Source organism: Bombina bombina, chromosome 3 (genome assembly GCF_027579735.1).
Source record: "Bombina bombina isolate aBomBom1 chromosome 3, aBomBom1.pri, whole genome shotgun sequence".
Classification (NCBI taxonomy): Eukaryota; Metazoa; Chordata; class Amphibia; order Anura; family Bombinatoridae; genus Bombina; species Bombina bombina.
Genome location: NC_069501.1, coordinates 8,656,767 through 8,679,751, shown reverse-complemented (window position 1 = coordinate 8,679,751; position 22,985 = coordinate 8,656,767). Strand labels below are relative to the sequence as shown.

The following is a 22,985-nucleotide window of genomic DNA, read 5'->3' as shown; positions in this document are numbered from 1 at the left end:
GTGATGGGCAAATCAGAAAGAGACAGTTACTGAGCAGTGTCACACACAGTGATGGGCACATCAGAAAGAGACAGTTACTGAGCAGTGTCACACACAGTGATGGGCACATCAGAAAGAGACAGTTACTGACCAGTGTCACACACAGTGATGGGCACATCAGAAAGAGACAGTTACTGACCCATGTCACACACAGGGATGAGCACATCAGACAGAGGCAGTTACTGATCAGTCACACACAGTGATGGGCATATCAGACAGATGCAGTTAATGACCAGTGTCACACACAGTGATGGGCACATCAGACAGGGGCAGTTACTGAGCAGTGTCACACACAGTGATGGGCACATCAGACAGGGGCAGTTACTGACCAGAGTCACACACAGTGATGGGCACATCAGATAGAGGCAGTTACTGACCAGTGTCACACACAGTGATGGGAACATCAGATAGAGGTAGTTACTGACCAGTGTCACACACAGTGATGGGCATATCAGATAGAGGCAGTTACTGACCAGAGTCACACACAGTGATGGGCACATCAGATAGAGGCAGTTACTGACCAGTGTCACACACAGTGATGGGAACATCAGATAGAGGTAGTTACTGACCAGTGTCACACACAGTGATGGGAACATCAGATAGAGGCAGTTACTGACCTGTGTCACACACAGTGATGGGCAAATCAGTTACTGACCAGTGTCACACACAGTGATGGGCACATCAGAAAGAGACAGTTACTGAGCAGTGTCACACACAGTGATGGGCACATCAGACAGTTACTGACCAGTTTCACACACAGTGATGGGCACATCAGACAGTTACTGACCAGTTTCACACACAGTGATGGGCACATCAGACAGTTACTGACCAGTTTCACACACAGTGATGGGAACATCAGATAGAGGCAGTTACTGACCTGTGTCACACACAGTGATGGGCACATCAGTCAGTTACTGACCAGTGTCAAACACAGTGATGGTCACATCAGTCAGTTACTGACCAGTGTCACACACAGGGATGGGCACATCAGACAGAGACAGTTACTGACCAGTGTCACACACAGTGATGGGCACATCAGACAGAGGCAGTTACTGACCAGTGTCACACACAGGGATGGGCACATCAGATAGAGGCAGTTACTGACCTGTGTCACACAGTGATGGGCACATCAGATAGAGGCAGTTACTGACCCGTGTCACACACACTGATGGGCACATCAGACAGGGGCAGTTACTGAGCAGTGTCACACACAGTGATTGGCACATCAGACAGAGGCAGTTACTCACCAGTGTCACACACAGGGATGGGCACATCAGATAGAGGCAGTTACTGACCAGTGTCACACACAGGGATGGGCATATCAGACAGAGACAGTTACTGACCAGTGTCACGCACATGGATGGGCACATCAGAGAAAGTTACTGACCAGTGTCACACTTAGTGATGGGCACATCAGACAGAGGCAGTTATTGACCAGTGTCACACACAGGGATGGGCACATCAGACAGAGGCAGTTACTGACCAGTGTCACACACAGGGATAGGCACATCAGACAGGGGCAGTTACTGACCAGTGTCACACAGTGATGGGCACATCAGATAGAGGCAGTTACTGACCAGTGTCACACACAGTGATGGGCACATCAGACAGTTACTGATCAGTGTCACACACAGGGATGGGCATATCAGACAGAGGCAGTTACTGACCAGTGTCAAACACTGATGGGCACATCAGATAGAGGCAGTTACTGACCAGTGTCACACACAGTGATGGGCACATCAGACAGAGGCAGTTACTGACCAGTGTCACACACAGTGATGGGCACATCAGATAGAGGCAGTTATTGACCAGTGTCACACACAGGGATGGGCACATCAGATAGAGGCAGTTACTGACCCGTGTCACACAGTGATGGGCACATCAGATAGAGGCCGTTACTGACCCGTGTCACACACACTGATGGGCACATCAGACAGGGGCAGTTACTGAGCAGTGTCACACACAGTGATGGGCACATCAGACAGAGGCAGTTACTGACCAGTGTCACATACAGGTATGGGCACATCAGACAGAGGCAGTTACTGACCCGTGTCACACAGTGATGGGCACATCAGATAGAGGCAGTTACTGACCCGTGTCACACAGTGATTGGCACATCAGACAGAGGCACTTACTCACCAGTGTCACACACAGGGATGGGCACATCAGAGAAAGTTACTGACCAGTGTCACACTTAGTGATGGGCACATCAGACAGAGGCAGTTACTGACCAGTGTCACACACAGGGATGGGCACATCAGACAGAGGCAGTTACTGACCAGTGTCACACACAGGGATGGGCATATCAGACAGGGGCAGTTACTGACCAGTGTCACACAGAGTGATGGGCACATCAGACAGAGGCAGTTACTGACCAGTGTCACACACAGGGATGGGCATATCAGACAGAGACAGTTACTGACCAGTGTCACGCACATGGATGGGCATATCAGACAGAGACAGTTACTGACCAGTGTCACGCACATGGATGGGCACATAAGATAGAGGCAGTTACTGACCCGTGTCACACACAGGGATGGGCACATCAGATAGAGGCAGTTACTGACCCGTGTCACACAGTGATGGGCACATCAGATAGAGGCCGTTACTGACCCGTGTCACACACACTGATGGGCACATCAGACAGATGCAGTTACTGACCAGTGTCACACACAGTGATGAGCACATCAGATAGAGGCAGTTACTGACCAGTGTCACACATAGTGATGGGCACATCAGATAGAGGCAGTTACTGACCAGTGTCACACACAGGGATGGGCACATCAGATAGAGGTAGTTACTGACCAGTGTCACGCACATGAATGGGCAAATCAGACAGGGGCAGTTACTGACCAGTGTCACACACAGGGATACAGCATTAAAGGCTGCAGACACCGCTGTCTGAACTGCGCAGTAACGTCTGGGGAAAAAAGGGCCCCTCCAGATGGAGAATCAGCAATGCCATAGGAAACTGCATGTGTATAGAGATAACAATGTAGGGTACGCACCTCACTGGACGACAACTCGTCAGAGGTGGACGGCTCAGTGGTAACAAACATGTTTGCTATTATCACATTATCAAGGCATATGGAACAAAATTTGAGAGGGCAGATCTAAGGCCTCCTCACCATATAAACAGGAACTACTCATTAGGAAAAGAGGGAGAGCCCTCTAAAGTAACAGAATCCTCCATCGCTAGTGCAATAACCGGAGAACTAGAGAAATAAAACATTTTATTAAAAACTGCACCTTATACCCCAATGGCTGTGGCACTCACCACCTCCTATGACCCAGACAGTACAGAGATTTAGGACTCCTCTCTGATAGACACCCGGTCAGGAAAGAGGGAAAGAATCACATGGTGCACAATGCAGGACCGTCCCTGCTATGAGAGAAAGCGCCAAGCTTGTAAACTGCACAGCTCTCAAAGTGAAAGTGAAACCTGTATATTCCATAACAGCCTATGGAGCCCATAGCATATCACACATAAAGCAGCATAAAATCAAATAAACACATAAGATTATTATTCCCCACTGTTCAATAATCCCCCTCAGGAGTTATTAACCCTTGATTCTATACAGATAAAAGGAGCCACACTGTGACCCTGTCTTCTTGCGTTACCATACATGTATAAAATATGAAACAATCTGACCAGAATCTACGCCGTGGAACAGGAACACGGCCCTTCAAGTGTGACAGATAGTAGCATCGCTTCTGCCATGGACTTGAGTGAAGCAGGCAGCGAAACTCGTCAACGCTGATTGCCAAGGAGCTGTTAATATGAGTCGGGATGGCTTAGCAGAAAGACTCTCCCTGCATCTCTGGACTCTTTCATCCATGCTCTCACTGAGAGGCTGACAGGACTACTTAAAACTCCAGTCCCATCTCGAAGATTACTACCCTCCATAAGAGACTACTCCGAAATCTTCTGACACTTCTCTGCCAAGCTCATGTGACGAAAGGCGGATGAGGGAAGTGGGGGAGGTATTTAAGCCTTTGGCTGGGGTGTTTTTGCCTCCTCCTGGTGGTCAGGTTCAGTATTTCCCAAAAGTAAGGAATGCAGATGTGGACTCTTCCCATATTAAGATGGAAATTGAGTATTCCTGCTGTTTTTATGGTAGAGATAAAAGGATACGGCTCTATTTGCCTCAGTTGTCTCTGACACTCAGCCAGCTGTTTGCGGGTGTGGGTGAGAGGTAGGGCCCAGGCCTCGGTCTGGTACATCTTTAGCGCTCCCTGCAGGAATGGCTCAGCCTTTTGAGGAGCAGACTTCTTCCTGAAAGTAGAAAGAGCAGCGGGTAAGGAACAGAGTATGAAGGTATAACAACAGGCAGTGACAGTAGTGACAGGAAGCTGTAGGTACAAACAGGCAGTGACAGTAGTGACAGGTAGCTGTAGGTACAAAAGGCAGTGTCAGTAATGACAGGAAGCTGTAGGTACAACAGGCAGTGACAGTAGTGACAGGTAGCTGTAGGTACAAACAGGCAGTGACAGTAGTGACAGGAAGCTGTAGGTACAACAGGCAGTGACAGTAATGACAGGAAGCTGTAGGTACAACAGGCAGTGACAGTAATGACAGGAAGCTGTAGGTACAACAGGCAGTGACAGTAATGACAGGAAGCTGTAGGTACAAAAGGCAGTGTCAGTAATGACAGGAAGCTGTAGGTACAACAGGCAGTGTCAGTAATGACAGGAAGCTGTAGGTACAACAGGCAGTGACAGTAATGACAGGAAGCTGTAGGTACAAACAGGCAGTGACAGTAGTGACAGGTAGCTGTAGGTACAAAAGGCAGTGTCAGTAATGACAGGAAGCTGTAGGTACAACAGGCAGTGTCAGTAATGACAGGAAGCTGTAGGTACAACAGGCAGTGACAGTAATGACAGGAAGCTGTAGGTACAAACAGGCAGTGACAGTAGTGACAGGAAGCTGTAGGTACAACAGGCAGTGACAGTAGTAACAGGTAGCTGTAGGTACAACAGGCAGTGACAGTAGTGACAGGTAGCTGTAGGTACAACAGGCAGTGACAGTAGTGACAGGTAGCTATAGGTACAAACAGGCAGTGACAGTAGTGACAGGAAGCTGTAGAAACAAACAGGCAGTGACAGTAGTGACAGGTAGCTGTAGGTACAAAAGGCAGTGTCAGTAATGACAGGAAGCTGTAGGTACAACAGGCAGTGACAGTAATGACAGGAAGCTGTAGGTACAAACAGGCAGTGACAGTAGTGACAGGAAGCTGTAGGTACAACAGGCAGTGACAGTAGTAACAGGTAGCTGTAGGTACAAAAGGCAGTGACAGTAGTGACAGGTAGCTGTAGGTACAAAAGGCAGTGTCAGTAATGACAGGAAGCTGTAGGTACAACAGGCAGTGTCAGTAATGACAGGAAGCTGTAGGTACAAACAGGCAGTGACAGTAGTGACAGGAAGCTGTAGGTACAAACAGGCAGTGACAGTAGTGACAGGAAGCTGTAGGTACAAACAGGCAGTGACAGTAATGACAGGAAGCTGTAGGTACAAACAGGCAGTGACAGTAGTGACAGGTAGCTGTAGGTACAAACAGGCAGTGACAGGTAGCTGTAGGTACAAACAGGCAGTGACAGTAGTGACAGGAAGCTGTAGGTACAACAGGCAGTGACAGTAGTAACAGGTAGCTGTAGGTACAAAAGGCAGTGACAGTAGTGACAGGTAGCTGTAGGTACAACAGGCAGTGACAGTAGTGACAGGTAGCTGTAGGTACAACAGGCAGTGTCAGTAATGACAGGAAGCTGTAGGTACAACAGGCAGTGACAGTAGTGACAGGAAGCTGTAGGTACAAACAGGCAGTGACAGTAGTGACAGGTAGCTGTAGGTACAAACAGGCAGTGACAGGTAGCTGTAGGTACAAACAGGCAGTGACAGTAGTGACAGGAAGCTGTAGGTACAACAGGCAGTGACAGTAGTAACAGGTAGCTGTAGGTACAAAAGGCAGTGACAGTAGTGACAGGTAGCTGTAGGTACAACAGGCAGTGACAGTAGTGACAGGTAGCTGTAGGTACAACAGGCAGTGACAGTAATGACAGGAAGCTGTAGGTACAAACAGGCAGTGACAGTAGTGACAGGAAGCTGTAGGTACAAACAGGCAGTGACAGTAGTGACAGGAAGCTGTAGGTACAAACAGGCAGTGACAGTAGTGACAGGAAGCTGTAGGTACAACAGGCAGTGACAGTAGTGACAGGAAGCTGTAGGTACAAACACGCAGTGACAGGAAGCTGTAGGTACAAACAGGCAGTGACAGTAGTGACAGGTAGCTGTAGGTACAAACAGGCAGTGACAGTAGTGACAGGAAGCTGTAGGTACAACAGGCAGTGACAGTAGTGACAGGAAGCTGTAGGAACAAACAGGCAGTGACAGTAGTGACAGGAAGCTGTAGGTACAACAGGCAGTGACAGTAGTGACAGGTAGCTGTAGGTACAAAAGGCAGTGTCAGTAATGACAGGAAGCTGTAGGTACAAACAGGCAGTGACAGTAGTGACAGGTAGCTGTAGGTACAAAAGGCAGTGTCAGTAATGACAGGAAGCTGTAGGTACAACAGGCAGTGACAGTAGTGACAGGTAGCTGTAGGTACAAAAGGCAGTGTCAGTAATGACAGGAAGCTGTAGGTACAACAGGCAGTGACAGTAATGACAGGAAGCTGTAGGTACAAACAGGCAGTGACAGTAGTGACAGGAAGCTGTAGGTACAACAGGCAGTGACAGTAGTGACAGGTAGCTGTAGGTACAACAGGCAGTGACAGTAGTGACAGGTAGCTGTAGGTACAACAGGCAGTGACAGTAGTGACAGGTAGCTGTAGGTACAAACAGGCAGTGACAGTAGTGACAGGTAGCTGTAGGTACAAACAGGCAGTGACAGTAATGACAGGAAGCTGTAGAAACAAACAGGCAGTGACAGTAGTGACAGGTAGCTGTAGGTACAAAAGGCAGTGTCAGTAATGACAGGAAGCTGTAGGTACAAACAGGAAGTGACAGTAATGACAGGAAGCTGTAGGTACAAACAGGCAGTGACAGTAGTGACAGGAAGCTGTAGGTACAAACAGGCAGTGACAGTAGTGACAGGAAGCTGTAGGTACAACAGGCAGTGACAGTAATGACAGGAAGCTGTAGGTACAAACAGGCAGTGACAGTAGTGACAGGAAGCTGTAGGTACAACAGGCAGTGACAGTAGTAACAGGTAGCTGTAGGTACAAAAGGCAGTGACAGTAGTGACAGGTAGCTGTAGGTACAACAGGCAGTGACAGTAGTGACAGGTAGCTGTAGGTACAACAGGCAGTGACAGTAGTGACAGGTAGCTGTAGGTACAACAGGCAGTGTCAGTAATGACAGGAAGCTGTAGGTACAACAGGCAGTGACAGTAGTGACAGGTAGCTGTAGGTACAACAGGCAGTGTCAGTAATGACAGGAAGCGGTAGGTACAACAGGCAGTGTCAGTAATGACAGGAAGCTGTAGGTACAACAGGCAGTGACAGTAATGACAGGAAGCTGTAGGTACAAACAGGCAGTGACAGTAGTGACAGGAAGCTGTAGGTACAAACAGGCAGTGACAGTAGTGACAGGAAGCTGTAGGTACAAACAGGCAGTGACAGTAGTGACAGGAAGCTGTAGGTACAACAGGCAGTGACAGTAGTGACAGGAAGCTGTAGGTACAAACACGCAGTGACAGGAAGCTGTAGGTACAAACAGGCAGTGACAGTAATGACAGGTAGCTGTAGGTACAAACAGGCAGTGACAGTAGTGACAGGAAGCTGTAGGTACAACAGGCAGTGACAGTAGTGACAGGAAGCTGTAGGAACAAACAGGCAGTGACAGTAGTGACAGGTAGCTGTAGGTACAAACACGCAGTGACAGGAAGCTGTAGGTACAAACAGGCAGTGACAGTAGTGACAGGTAGCTGTAGGTACAAACACGAAGTGACAGGTAGCTGTAGGTACAACAGGCAGTGGCAGTAGTGACAGGAAGCTGTAGGTACAACAGGCAGTGTCAGTAGTGACAGGAAGCTGTAGGTACAAACAGGCAGTGTCAGTAATGACAGGTAGCTGTAGGTACAACAGGCAGTGACAGTAATGACAGGAAGCTGTAGGTACAAACAGGCAGTGACAGTAGTGACAGGAAGCTGTAGGTACAAACAGGCAGTGCCAGTAGTGACAGGAAGCTGTAGGTACAAACAGGCAGTGCCAGTAGTGACAGGAAGCTGTAGGTACAACAGGCAGTGACAGTAGTGACAGGAAGCTATAGGTACAAACAGGCAGTGACAGTAGTGACAGGAAGCTTTAGGTACAACAGGCAGTGACAGTAGTGACAGGAAGCTGTAGGTACAACAGGCAGTGACAGTAGTGACAGGAAGCTGTAGTTACAACAGGCAGTGACAGTAGTGACAGGAAGCTGTAGGTACAACAGGCAGTGACAGTAGTGACAGGAAGCTGTAGGTACAACAGGCAGTGTCAGTAGTGACAGGAAGCTGTAGGTACAAACAGGCAGTGACAGTAGTGACAGGAAGCTGTAGGTACAACAGGCAGTGACAGTAGTGTCAGGAAGCTGAAGGTACAACAGGCAGTGACAGTAGTGACAGGAAGCTGTAGGTACAAACAGGCAGTGTCAGTAATGACAGGTAGCTGTAGGTACAACAGGCAGTGTCAGTAGTGACAGGAAGCTGTAGGTACAAACAGGCAGTGACAGTAGTGACAGGAAGCTGTAGGTACAAACAGGCAGTGTCAGTAGTGACAGGAAGCTGTAGGTACAAACAGGCAGTGTCAGTAGTGACAGGAAGCTGTAGGTACAAACAGGCAGTGTCAGTAGTGACAGGAAGCTGTAGGTACAAACAGGCAGTGACAGTAGTGACAGGAAGCTGTAGGTACAACAGGCAGTGACAGTAGTGACAGGAAGCTGTAGGTACAGGCAGTGACAGTAGTGACAGGAAGCTGTAGGTACAAACAGGCAGTGACAGTAGTGACAGGAAGCTGTAGGTACAAACAGGCAGTGACAGTAGTGACAGGAAGCTTTAGGTACAACAGGCAGTGACAGTAGTGACAGGAAGCTGTAGGTACAAACAGGCAGTGTCAGTAATGACAGGAAGCTGTAGGTACAAACAGGCAGTGACAGTAGTGACAGGAAGCTGTAGGTACAACAGGCAGTGACAGTAGTGTCAGGAAGCTGTAGGAACAAACAGGCAGTGACAGCAGTGACAGGTAGCTGTAGGTACAAACAGGCAGTGACAGTAGTGACAGGTAGCTGTAGGTACAACAGGCAGTGACAGTAGTGACAGGTAGCTGTAGGTACAAACAGGCAGTGACAGTAGTGACAGGAAGCTGTAGGTACAAACAGGAAGTGAAAGTAGTGACAGGAAGCTGTAGGTACAAACAGGCAGTGACAGTAATGACAGGAAGTTGTAGGTACAAACAGGAAGTGACAATAGTGACAGGAAACTATAGGTACACCAGGCAGTGACAGTAGTGACAGGAAGCTGTAGGTACAGGCAGTGACAATAATGACAGGAAGCTGTAGGTACAAACAAGCAGTGACAGTAGTGACAGGAAGCTGTAGGTACAAACAGGCAGTGACAGTAGTGACAGGTAGCTGTAGGTACAAACAGGCAGTGACAGTAGTGACAGGTAGCTGTAGGTACAAACAGGCAGTGACAGTAGTGACAGGAAGCTGTAGGTACAGGCAGTGACAGTAGTGACAGGTAGCTGTAGGTACAACAGGCAGTGTCAGTAGTGACAGGAAGCTGTAGGTACAAACAGGCAGTGACAGTAGTGACAGGTAGCTGTAGGTACAACAGGCAGTGACAGTAGTGTCAGGAAGCTGTAGGAACAAACAGGCAGTGACAGCAGTGACAGGTAGCTGTAGGTACAACAGGCAGTGACAGTAGTGACAGGTAGCTGTAGGTACAAACAGGCAGTGACAGTAGTGACAGGAAGCTGTAGGTACAAACAGGAAGTGAAAGTAGTGACAGGAAGCTGTAGGTACAAACAGGCAGTGACAGTAATGACAGGAAGTTGTAGGTACAAACAGGAAGTGACAATAGTGACAGGAAACTATAGGTACACCAGGCAGTGACAGTAGTGACAGGAAGCTGTAGGTACAGGCAGTGACAATAATGACAGGAAGCTGTAGGTACAAACAAGCAGTGACAGTAGTGACAGGAAGCTGTAGGTACAAACAGGCAGTGACAGTAGTGACAGGTAGCTGTAGGTACAAACAGGCAGTGACAGTAGTGACAGGTAGCTGTAGGTACAAACAGGCAGTGACAGTAGTGACAGGAAGCTGTAGGTACAGGCAGTGACAGTAGTGACAGGTAGCTGTAGGTACAACAGGCAGTGTCAGTAGTGACAGGAAGCTGTAGGTACAAACAGGCAGTGACAGTAGTGACAGGTAGCTGTAGGTACAACAGGCAGTGACAGTAGTGACAGGAAGCTGTAGGTACAAACAGGCAGTGACAGTAGTGACAGGAAGCTGTGGGAACAAACAGGCAGTGACAGCAGTGACAGGTAGCTGTAGGTACAACAGGCCGTGACAGCAGTGACAGGTAGCTGTAGGTACAACAGGCAGTGACAGCAGTGACAGGTAGCTGTAGGTACAACAGGCAGTGACAGTAATGACAAGAAGCTGTAGGTACAAACAGGCAGTGACAGTAATGACAGGAAGCTGTAGGTACAAACAGGCAGTGACAGTAGTGACAGGAAGCTGTAGGTACAAACAGGCAGTGTCAGTAATGACAGGAAGCTGTAGGTACAAACAGGCAGTGACAGTAGTGACAGGAAGCTGTAGGTACAAACAGGCAGTGACAGTAGTGACAGGAAGCTGTAGGTACAAACAGACAGTGACAGTAGTGACAGGAAGCTGTAGTTACAACAGGCAGTGACAGTAGTGACAGGAAGCTGTAGGTACAACAGGCAGTGACAGTAATGACAGGAAGCTGTAGGTACAAACAGGCAGTGACAGTAGTGACAGGTAGCTGTAGGTACAACAGGCAGTGGCAGCAGTGACAGGTAGCTGTAGGTACAACAGGCAGTGACAGCAGTGACAGGTAGCTGTAGGTACAACAGGCAGTGACAGTAATGACAAGAAGCTGTAGGTACAAACAGGCAGTGACAGTAATGACAGGAAGCTGTAGGTACAAACAGGCAGTGACAGTAGTGACAGGAAGCTGTAGGTACAAACAGGCAGTGACAGTAATGACAGGAAGCTGTAGGTACAAACAGGAAGTGACAGTAATGACAGGAAGCTGTAGGTACAAACAGGCAGTGGCAGTAGTGACAGTAAGCTGTAGGTACAAACAGGCAGTGACAGTAGTGACAGGAAGCTGTAGGTACAAACAGGCAGTGACAGTAATGACAGGAAGCTGTAGGTACAAACAGGAAGTGACAGTAATGACAGGAAGCTGTAGGTACAAACAGGCAGTGACAGTAGTGACAGGAAGCTGTAGGTACAAACAGGCAGTGGCAGTAGTGACAGGAAGCTGTAGGTACAAAAAGGCAGTGACAGTAATGACAGGAAGCTGTAGGTACAAACAGGAAGTGACAGTAATGACAGGAAGCTGTAGGTACAAACAGGCAGTGCCAGTAGTGACAGGTAGCTGTAGGTACAAACAGGCAGTGACAGTAGTGACAGGTAGCTGTAGGTACAAACAGGCCGTGACAGTAGTGACAGGAAGCTGTAGTTACAACAGGCAGTGACAGTAGTGACAGGAAGCTGTAGGTACAAACAGGCAGTGACAGTAGTGACAGGAAGCTGTAGGTACAACAGGCAGTGACAGTAGTGACAGGAAGCTGTAGGTACAAACAGGCAGTGACAGTAGTGACAGGAAGCTGTAGGTACAAACTGGCAGTGACAGTAATGACAGGAAGCTGTAGGTACAAACAGGCAGTGACAGTAATGACAGGTAGCTGTAGGTACAAACAGGCAGTGACAGTAGTGACAGGAAGCTGTAGGTACAAACAGGCAGTGACAGTAATGACAGGAAGCTGTAGGTACAAACAGGCAGTGTCAGTAATGACAGGAAGCTGTAGGTACAAACAGGCAGTGACAGTAGTGACAGGAAGCTATAGGTACAAACAGGCAGTGACAGTAGTGACAGGAAGCTTTAGGTACAACAGGCAGTGACAGTAGTGACAGGAAGCTGTAGGTACAACAGGCAGTGACAGTAGTGACAGGTAGCTGTAGGTACAAACAGGCAGTGACAGTAGTGACAGGTAGCTGTAGGTACAAACAGGCAGTGACATTAGTGACAGGTAGCTGTAGGTACAAACAGGCAGTGACAGTAGTGACAGGAAGCTGTAGGTACAAACAGGCAGTGACAGTAGTGACAGGTAGCTGTAGGTACAAACAGGCAGTGACAGTAGTGACAGGTAGCTGTAGGTACAACAGGCACAAAGGGCAGAGAGAAAGAGATCAGAGTAAGGAACACAGGGCAGAGAGAGAGAGATCAGAGTAAGGAACGCAGGAAGAGAGAGAGAGATCAGAGTAAGGAAAACAGGGCAGAGAGAGATATATGAGTAAGGAAAACAGGGCAGAGAGAAAGATCAGAGTAAGGAACACAGGGCAGAGAGAGAGATCAGAGTAAGAAACACATCGCAGAGAGAGTGATCAGAATAAGGAACACAGGGCAGAGAGAGAGATCAGAGTGAAAGATCAGCGTAAGGAACACAGTGCAGAGAGAATGAGATCAGAGTAAGGAACGCAGGAAGAGAGATTTCAGGCACAAAGAAATCAGGGTAAAGAGCGCAGTACAAAGAGTGAGATCAGTGTAAGGAACACAGGGCAGAGAGAGATCAGTGTAAGGGACACAGGGCAGAGAGAGATCAGTGTAAGGGACACAGGGCAGAGAGAGATCAGATTAGGGGACACAGGGCAGAGAGAGATCAGATTAGGGGACACAGGGCAGAGAGAGATCAGATTAGGGGACACAGGGCAGAGAGAGAGATCAGAGTAAGGAACACAGGGCAGAGAGTGAGATCAGAGTAAGAAACACGGGGCAGAGAGAGATCAGAGTAAGGAACAAAGGGCAGAGAGAGAGAGATCAGAGAAAGGAAAAGGGCAGAGAGAGAGAGAGATCAGAGTAAGGAACACAGGGCAGAGAGAGAGAGATCAGAGTAAGGAATACAGGGCAGGGAGAAAGATAAGAGTAAGGAACACAGGGCAGAGAGAGAGATCAGAGTAAGGAACACAGGGCAGAGAGAGAGAGAGAGAGAGAAAGATCAGAGTAAGGAACACAGGGCAGAGAGAGATCAGAGTAAGGAACACATCGCAGAGAGGGAGATCAGAGTAAGGAACACAGGGCAGAGAGAGAGATCAGAGTAAGGAACACAGGGCAGAGAAAGAGATCAGAGTGAAAGATCAGCGTAAGGAACACAGGGCAGAGAGAATGAGATCAGAGTAAGGAACGCAGGAAAAGAGATTTCAGGCACAAATAAATCAGAGTAAAGAGCACAGGGCAAAGAGTGAGATAAGTGTAAGGAACACAGGGCAGAGAGAGATCAGTGTAAGGGACACAGGGCAGAGAGAGATCCGATTAAGGGACACGAGAGAGAGAGAGAGAGAGAGAGAGAGAGATCAGAGTAAGTAACACAGGGCAGAGAGAGAGATCAGAGTAAGGAACACGGGGCAGAGAGTGAGATCAGAGTAAGAAACACAGGGCAGAGAGAGAGATCAGAGTAAGGAACAAAGGGCAGAGAGAAAGAGATCAGAGTAAAGAACACAGGGCAGAGAGAGAGAGATCAGAGTAAGGAACACAGGGCAGAGAGAATGAGATCAGAGTAAGGAACGCAGGAAGAGAGATTTCAGGCACAAAGAAATCAGGGTAAAGAGCGCAGGACAAAGAGTGAGATCAGTGTAAGGAACACAGGGCAGAGAGAGATCAGTGTAAGGGACACAGGGCAGAGAGAGATCAGATTAGGGGACACAGGGCAGAGAGAGAGAGAGAGAGAGATCAGAGTAAGGAACACAGGGCAGAGAGTGAGATCAGAGTAAGAAACACGGGGCAGAGAGAGATCAGAGTAAGGAACAAAGGGCAGAGAGAGAGAGATCAGAGAAAGGAAAAGGGCAAAGAGAGAGAGAGAGATCAGAGTAAGGAACACAGGGCAGAGAGAGAGAGAGATCAGAGTAAGGAACACAGGGCAGAGAGAGAGAGATCAGAGTAAGGAATACAGGGCAGAGAGAAAGATAAGAGTAAGGAACACAGGGCAGAGAGAGAGATCAGAGTAAAGAACACAGGGCAGAGGGAGAGAGAGAAAGATCAGAGTAAGGAACACAGGGCAGAGAGAGAGATCAGAGAAAGGAACACAGGGCAGAGAGAGAGAGAGAGAAAGATCAGAGTAAGGAACACAGGGCAGAGAGAGATCAGAGTAAGGAACACATCGCAGAGAGAGAGATCAGAGTAAGGAACACAGGGCAGAGAGAGATCAGAGTAAGGAACACATCGCAGAGAGAGAGATCAGAGTAAGGAACACAGGGCAGAGAGAGAGAGAGAAAGATCAGAGTAAGGAACACAGGGCAGAGAGAGATCAGAGTAAGGAACACATCGCAGAGAGGGAGATCAGAGTAAGGAACACAGGGCAGAGAGAGAGATCAGAGTAAGGAACACAGGGCAGAGAGAGAGATCAGAGTGAAAGATCAGCGTAAGGAACACAGGGCAGAGAGAATGAGATCAGAGTAAGGAACGCAGGAAAAGAGATTTCAGGCACAAAGAAATCAGGGTAAAGAGCACAGGGCAAAGAGTGAGATAAGTGTAAGGAACACAGGGCAGAGAGAGATCAGTGTAAGGGACACAGGGCAGAGAGAGATCCGATTAAGGGACACGAGAGAGAGAGAGAGATCAGAGTAAGTAACACAGGGCAGAGAGAGAGATCAGAGTAAGGAACACGGGGCAGAGAGTGAGATCAGAGTAAGAAACACAGGGCAGAGAGAGAGATCAGAGTAAGGAACAAAGGGCAGAGAGAAAGAGTTCAGAGTAAGGAACAAAGGGCAGAGAGAAAGAGATCAAAGTAAAGAACACAGGGCAGAGAGAGAGAGATCAGAGTAAGGAACACAGGGCAGAGAGAGAGAGATCAGAGTAAAGAACACAGGGCAGAGAGAGAGAGAGAAAGATCAGAGTAATGAACACAGGGCAGAGAGAGAGATCAGAGTAAAGAACACAGGGCAGAGAGAGAGAGAGAGAGAGAGAGAGAGATCAGAGTAAGGAACACAGGGTAGAGTGAAAGATCAGCGTAAGGAACACAGTGCAGAGAGAGAGAGATCAAAATAAGGAACACAGTGCAGAGAGAGAGAGATCAAAATAAGGAACACAGGGCAGAGAGAGAGATCAGAGTAAGGAACACAGAGCAGCGAGAGAGATCAGAGTAAAGAACACAGGGCAGAGATAGATCAGAGTAAGGAACACAGGGCAGAGAGAGAGATCATAGTAAGGAACACATCGCAGAGAGAGAGATCAGAGTAAGAAACACAGGGCAGAGAGAGAGAGAGAGATCAGAGTAAGGAACACAGGGTAGAGTGAAAGATCAGCGTAAGGAACACAGTGCAGAGAGAGAGATCAAAATAAGGAACACAGGGAAGAGAAAGAGATCAGAGTAAGGAACACGGAGCAGCGAGAGAGATCAGAGTAAAGAACACAGGGCAGAGATAGATCAGAGTAAGGAACACAGGACAGAGAGGGATCAGACACAGAGAGATTAGAGTAAAGAACACAGGGAAGAGAGAGAGACCAGGCACAGAGAGATCAGAGTAAGCAATGCAGGGCAGAGAGAGATCAGAATAAAGACCATAGGATACAGAGAGGTCAGAGTAAGGAACACAGGGCAAAAATAAATAATGTACAGAGATATCAAAGTAAGGAACGCAGGAAGAGAGATTTCAGGCACAGAGGAAACAGGGTAAAGAGCACAGGGCAAAGAGAGAGAGGGATCAGAGTAAGGAACACGGAGCAGAGAGATCAGAGTAAGAAACACAGGGCAGAGAGAGAGAGAGAGAGAGAGAGAGAGATAGATCAGAGTAAGGAACACAGGGCAGAGAGAGAGATCAGGGTAAGGAACACATGGCAGAGAGAGAGAGAGAGAGAGATCAATTTAAGGAACACAGGGAAGAGAGAGATCAGAGTAAGGAACACAGGGCAGAAAGAGACAGAGTAAGGAACACAGGGCAGAGCGAGAGATCAGAGTAAGGAACACGGGGCAGAGAGAGAGATCAGAGTAAGGAACACAGGGCAGAGAGAGAGATCAGAGTAAGGAACACAGGGCAGAGAGAGAGATCAGAGTAAAGAACACAGGGCAGAGAGAGAGAGAGAGAAAGATCAGAGTAAGGAACACAGGGCAGAGCGAGAAATCAGAGTAAGGAACACAGGGCAGAGAGAGAGATCAGATTAAGGAACACAGGGCAGAGAGATCAGAGTAATGAACACAGGGCAGAGAGGGAGATCAGAGTAAATAACACAGGGCAGAGAGGGAGATCAGAGTAAGGAACACAGAACAGAGAGAGATCAGACACAGAAAGATAAGAGTAAGGAGCACAGGGCAGAAAGAGATCAGAGTAAGAAGCACATGGAACAGAGAGATCAGACACAGAGATCAGAGTAAAGAACACTGGGCAGAGAGAGAGAGATCAGAGACAGAGATTAGAGTAAGGAACACTGGGCAGAGAGAGAGATCAGAGACAGAGATCAGAGTAAGGAACACTGGGCAGAGTGAAATATCAGCGTAAGGAACACAGTGCAGAGAGAGAGATCAAAATAAGGAACACAGGGAAGAGAAAGAGATCAGAGTAAGGAACACGGAGCAGCGAGAGAGATCAGAGTAAAGAACACAGGGCAGAGATAGATAAGAGTAAAGATCACAGGACAGAGAGGGATCAGACACAGAGAGATTAGAGTAAAGAACACAGGGAAGAGAGAGAGACCAGGCACAGAGAGATCAGAGTAAGCAATGCAGGGCAGAGAGAGATCAGAATAAAGGCCATAGGATACAGAGAGGTCAGAGTTAGGAACACAGGGCAAAAATAAATCATGTACAAAGATATCAAAGTAAGGAACGCAGGAAGAGAGATTTCAGGCACAGAGGAAACAGGGTAAAGAGCACAGGGCAAAGAGAGAGAGGGATCAGAGTAAGGAACACGGAGCAGAGAGATCAGAGTAAGAAACACAGGGCAGAGAGAGAGAGAGAGAGATCAGAGTACGGAACACAGGGCAGAGAGAAAGATCAGGGTAAGGAACACAGGGCAGAGAGAGAGAGAGAGATCAATTTAAGGAACACAGGGCAGAGAGAGAGAGATCAGAGTAAGGAACACAGGGCAGAGAGAGAGATCAGAGTAAGGAACACGGGGCAGAGAGAGAGATCAGAGTAAGGAACACAGGGCAGAGAGAGAGATCAGAGTAAAGAACACAGGGCAGAGAGAGAGAGAGAAAGATCAGAGTAAGGAACACAGGGCAGAGCGAGAGATCAGAGTATGGAACACAGGGCAGAGAGAGAGATGAGAGTAAGGATCACAGGGCAGAGAGAGAGATCAGATTAAGGAACACAGGGCAGAGAGACAGATCAGAGTAATGAACACAGGGCTGAGAGAGATCAGAGTAAATAACACAGGGCAGAGAGGGAGATCAGAGTAAGGAACACAGAATAGAGAGAGATCAGACACAGAAAGATAAGAGTAAGGAGCACAGGGCAGAAAGAGATCAGAGTAAGAAGCACAGGGAACAGAGAGATCAGAGTTAAGAACACTGGGCAGAGAGAGAAAGATCAGAGACAGAGATCAGAGTAAGGAACCCTGGGCAGAGAGAGCTCAGACACAGAGATCAGAGTAAGGAACACTGGGCAGAGAGAGAGAGATCAGAGTAAGGAACACAGGGCAGAGAGAGAGAGAGATCAGAGTAAGGAACAAAGGGCAGAGAGGGATCAGACACAAATATATCAGAGTAAGGAACATACGGCAGAGAGAAAGATCAGACACAGATAAGTGAGGAACACAGGGCAGAGAGAGATCAGGTACAGATAGATCAAAGTAAGAAACACAGAGCAGAGATACTGAGATCAGACACAGATAAATCAGAATAAGGAACACAGGGCTAAGAGAGTTCAGGCACAGGGTGATCTCTCTCTTTGCTCTGTGTTCTTTACTTTGATCTCTCTGTGCCTGATCTCTCTCTGCTCTGTATTCCTTACTCTAATCTCTCTCTGGGTAAATAGATAGATATCTACAGCGCCTAGAAGCTACCACACAGACTCCTCCCAAAAAGCAAGATCTCTCAACCAGATCTCAAAAGAAAGGGTACAAATATGCAATAGGGGAGCGCTGAACTAACCCTTTAAATGGGGATAGTAAGCTGAAGGTGAAATCAAATGGTTAATCAAAAAGAATGTATAGTGTTTAAAATGTATACATATTTATTCAAATTGCATAAAACCAATTTACACATATGACATGATCATAATCATAAAAACAATTTAAAAACAATGGTCACAATGGTTAAAAGAATTATAAAATTCTTTATAAAATCAAAAAGAGAATTTATGCTTACCTGATAAATTTATTTCTCTTGTGGTGTATCCAGTCCACGGATCATCCATTACTTGTGGGATATTCTCATTCCCAACAGGAAGTTGCAAGAGGACACCCACAGCAGAGCTGTTATATAGCTCCTCCCCTAACTGCCATATCGAGTCATTCGACCGAAAACACGCAGAGAAAGGAGAAACCATAGGGTGCAGTGGTGACTGTAGTTTAAATGAAAAAATTACCTGCCTTAAAATGACAGGGCGGGCCGTGGACTGGATACACCACAAGAGAAATAAATTTATCAGGTAAGCATAAATTGTGTTTTCTCTTGTAAGGTGTATCCAGTCCACGGATCATCCATTACTTGTGGGATACCAATACCAAAGCTAAAGTACACGGATGAAGGGAGGGACAAGGCAGGTACTTAAACGGAAGGTACCACTGCCTGTAAAACCTTTCTCCCACAAACAGCCTCCGAAGAAGCAAAAGTATAAAATTTGTAGAATTTTGAAAAAGTATGAAGCGAAGACCAAGTCGCCGCCTTGCAAATCTGTTCAACAGAAGCCTCATTTTTAAAGGCCCAAGTGGAAGCCACAGCTCTAGTAGAATGAGCTGTAATCCTTTCAGGAGGCTGCTGGCCAGCAGTCTCATAGGCTAAGCGGATTATGCTTCTTAGCCAAAAAGAAAGAGGTTGCCGAAGCCTTTTGACCTCTCCTCTGTCCAGAGTAAACAACAAACAAAGCAGATGTTTGACAAAAATCTTTAGTAGCTTGTAAGTAAAACTTTAAAGCACGAACCACGTCCAGATTGTGTAATAGACGTTCCTTCTTTGAAGAAGGATTAGGACACAAGGATGGAACAACAATCTCTTGATTGATATTCTTGTTAGATACCACCTTAGGTAAAAACCCAGGTTTGGTACGCAGGACTACCTTATCCGTATGGAAGATCAGATAAGGAGAATCACATTGTAAAGCAGATAACTCGGAGACTCTACGAGTCGAGGAAATAGCTACCAAAAACAGAACTTTCCAAGATAAAAGTTTGATATCTATGGAATGAAGAGGTTCAAACGGAACTCCTTGAAGAACCTTAAGAACCAAATTTAAGCTCCATGGGGGAGCAACAGGTTTAAACACAGGCTTGATTCTAACCAAAGCCTGACAAAATGCCTGAACGTCTGGAACATCTGCCAGACGCTTGTGCAAAAGAATAGACAGAGCAGAAATCTGTACTTTTAAGGAACTAGCTGACAATCCTTTTTCCAAACCATCTTGGAGAAAAGATAATATCCTGGGAATCCTAACCCTTGGATTCACACCAATAAAGATATGTACGCCATATTTTATGGTAAATTTTCCTGGTGACAGGCTTTCGTGCCTGTATTAAGGTATCAATGACTGACTCGGAGAAGCCACACTTTGATAAAATCAAGCGTTCAATCTTCAGGCAGTCAGTCTCAGAGAAATTAGATTTGGATGGTTGAAAGGACCCTAAAGTAGAAGGTCCTGTCTCAGAGGCAGAGTCCATGGTGGAAAGGATGACATGTCCACCAGATCTGCATACCAGGTCCTGCGTGGCCACGCAGGCGCTATCAAAATCACTGATGCTCTCTCCTGCTTGACCTTGGCAATCAGTCGAGGGAGCAGAGGAAACGGTGGAAACACATAAGCCAGGTTGAAAGACAAGGGCACTGCTAGAGCATCTATTAGCGTCGCCTTGGGATCCCTGGACCTGGATCCGTAACAAGGAAGCTTGGCGTTCTAGCGAGACGCCATGAGATCCAGTTCTCGTTTGCCCCAACAATGAATCAATTGTGCAAACACCTCCGGATGGAGTTCCCACTCTCCCAGATGAAAAGTCTGACGACTTAAAAAATCCGCCTCCCAGTTCTCTACACCTGGGATATGGATAGCTGATAGGTGGCAAGAGTGAGTCTCTGCCCAGCGAATTATCTTTGAGACTTCTAACATCGCTAGGGAACTTCTTGTTCCCCCTTGATGGTTGATGTAAGCCACAGTCGTGATGTTGTCCGACTGAAATCTGATGTACCTCAGAGTTGCTAACTGAGGCCAAGCCTGAAGAGCATTGAATATCGCTCTTCCAGAATATTTATTGGAAGGAGTGTCTCCTCCTGAGTCCACGATCCCTGAGCCTTCAGGAAGTTCCAGACTGCACCCCAACCTAGAAGGCTGGCATCTGTTGTTACAATTGTCCAATCTGGCCTGCGAAAGGTCATACCTTTGGACAGATGGACCCGAGATAGCCACCAGAGAAGAGAATCCCTGGTCTCTTGATCCAGATTTAGTAGAGGGGACAAATCTGTGTAATCCCCGTTCCACTGACTGAGCATGCATAGTTGCAGCGGTCTGAGATGTAGGCGTACAAACGGCACTATGTCCATTGCTGCAACCATTAAGCCGATTACTTCCATGCACTGAGCCACCGAAGGGCGCGGAATGGAATGAAGAACACAGCAGGAATTTAGAAGTTTTGATAACCTGGACTCCGTCAGGTAAATTTTCATTTCTACAGAATCTATCAGAGTCCCTAGGAAGGAAGCTCTTGTGAGTGGGGATAGAGAACTCTTTTCCTCATTCACTTTCCACCCATGCGATCTCAGAAATGCCAGTACTACGTCCGTATGAGACTTGGCAATTTGGAAGTTTGACTCCTGTATCAGAATGTCGTCTAAATAAGGGGCCACTGCTATGCCACGCGGCCTTAGGACCGCCAGAAGCGACCCTAGAACCTTCGTAAAGATTCTTGGGGCTGTAGCTAATCCAAAGGGAAGAGCTACAAACTGGTAATGCCTGTCTAGAAAGGCAAACCTGAGAAACCGATGATGATCTTTGTTATCGGAATGTGAAGATAAGCATCTTTTAAATCCACTGTAGTCATATATTGACCCTCCTGGATCATAGATAGGATGGTACGAATAGTTTCCATCTTGAATGATGGAACTCTGAGGAATTTGTTTAAGATCTTTAGATCCAAAATTGGTCTGAAGGTTCCCTCTTTTTTGGGAACCACAAACAGATTTGAGTAAAAACCCTGTCCCTGTTCCTCCTTTGGAACTGGATGGATCACTCCCATAACTAGGAGGTCTCGTACACAGTGTAAGAATGCCTCTCTCTTTATCTGGTTTGCAGATAATTGTGAAAGGTGAAATCTCCCTTTTGGGGGGGAAGCTTTGAAGTCCAGAAGATATCCCTGGGATATAATTTCCAACACCCAGGGATCCTGGACATCTCTTGCCCATGCCTGGGCGAAGAGCGAAAGTCTGCCCCCTACTAGATCCGTTACCGGATAGGGGGCCTTTCCTTCATGCTGTCTTAGAGGCAGCAGCAGGCTTTTTGGCCTGCTTACCTTTGTCCCAGGTCTGGTTTGGTCTCCAGACCGTCTTGGACTGAGCAAAAGTTCCCTCTTGTTTGCATTAAAGGAAGTTGATGCCGCACTTGCCTTGAAGTTTCGAAAGGCACGAAAATTAGACTGTTTGGCCCTTGATTTGGACCTGTCCTGAGGAAGGGCATGACCTTTTCCTCCAGTGATATCAGCAATAATCTCCTTCAAACCAGGCCCGAATAGGGTCTGCCCCTTGAAGGGAATGTTAAGCAGCTTAGAATTTGAAGTCACGTCAGCTGACCATGATTTAAGCCATAGCGCCCTGCGCGCCTGTATAGCAAAACCAGAATTCTTAGCCGCTAGTTTAGTCAAATGAACAATGGCATCAGAAAACAAAGGAATTGGCTAGCTTAAGTGCTCTAAGCTTGCCAAGTATGTCATCCAATGGAGTCGCTACCTGTAAAGCCTCTTCCAGAGACTCAAACCAGAACGCTGCAGCAGCAGTGACAGGAGCAATGCATGCAAGGGGCTGTAGGATAAAACCTTATTGAATAAACATTTTGTGAAGGTAACCTTCTAATTTTTTATCCATTGGATCTAAAAAAACACAACTGTCCTCGACAGGGATAGTAGTACGCTTTGCTAAAGTAGAAACTGCTCCCTCCACCTTAGGAACTGTCTGTCATAAGTCCCGTGTGGTGGCGTCTATTGGAAACATTTTTCTAAAAATAGGAGGGGAAGAGAACGTCACACCTGGTCTATCCCATTCCTTATTAATAATTTCTGTAAACCTTTTAGGTATTGGAAAAACATCAGTACACACCGGCACTGCATAGTATTTATCCAGTCTACACAATTTCTCTGGCACTGCAACTGTATCACAGTCATTCAGAGCAGCTAAAACCTCCCTGAGAAACACGCGGAGGTGTTCAAGCTTAAATTTAAATGTAGAAATATCAGAATCAGGTTGCATCATCTTTCCTGAGTCAGAAACATCACCCACAGACTGAAGCTCTCCTTCCTCAGCTTCTGCATAATGTGAGGCAGTATCAGACATGGTTCTTAAAGCGTCAGTATGCTCTGCATTTCGTCTA

The 22,985-nt window shown here is 47.2% G+C and overlaps 1 protein-coding gene across 1 annotated transcript in view; it reads right to left on the bottom strand.

The window, feature by feature from the left end:
* TRAPPC10 (trafficking protein particle complex subunit 10) overlaps positions 1-22,985 on the bottom strand; it is an 837,250-nt gene that overhangs the window by 397,567 nt on the left and 416,698 nt on the right. The window contains exon 12 of the mRNA XM_053705118.1: positions 4,175-4,315. Within this exon, the coding sequence (XP_053561093.1) occupies positions 4,175-4,315 (141 nt within the window). The remainder of the gene's footprint in view (positions 1-4,174; positions 4,316-22,985) is intronic.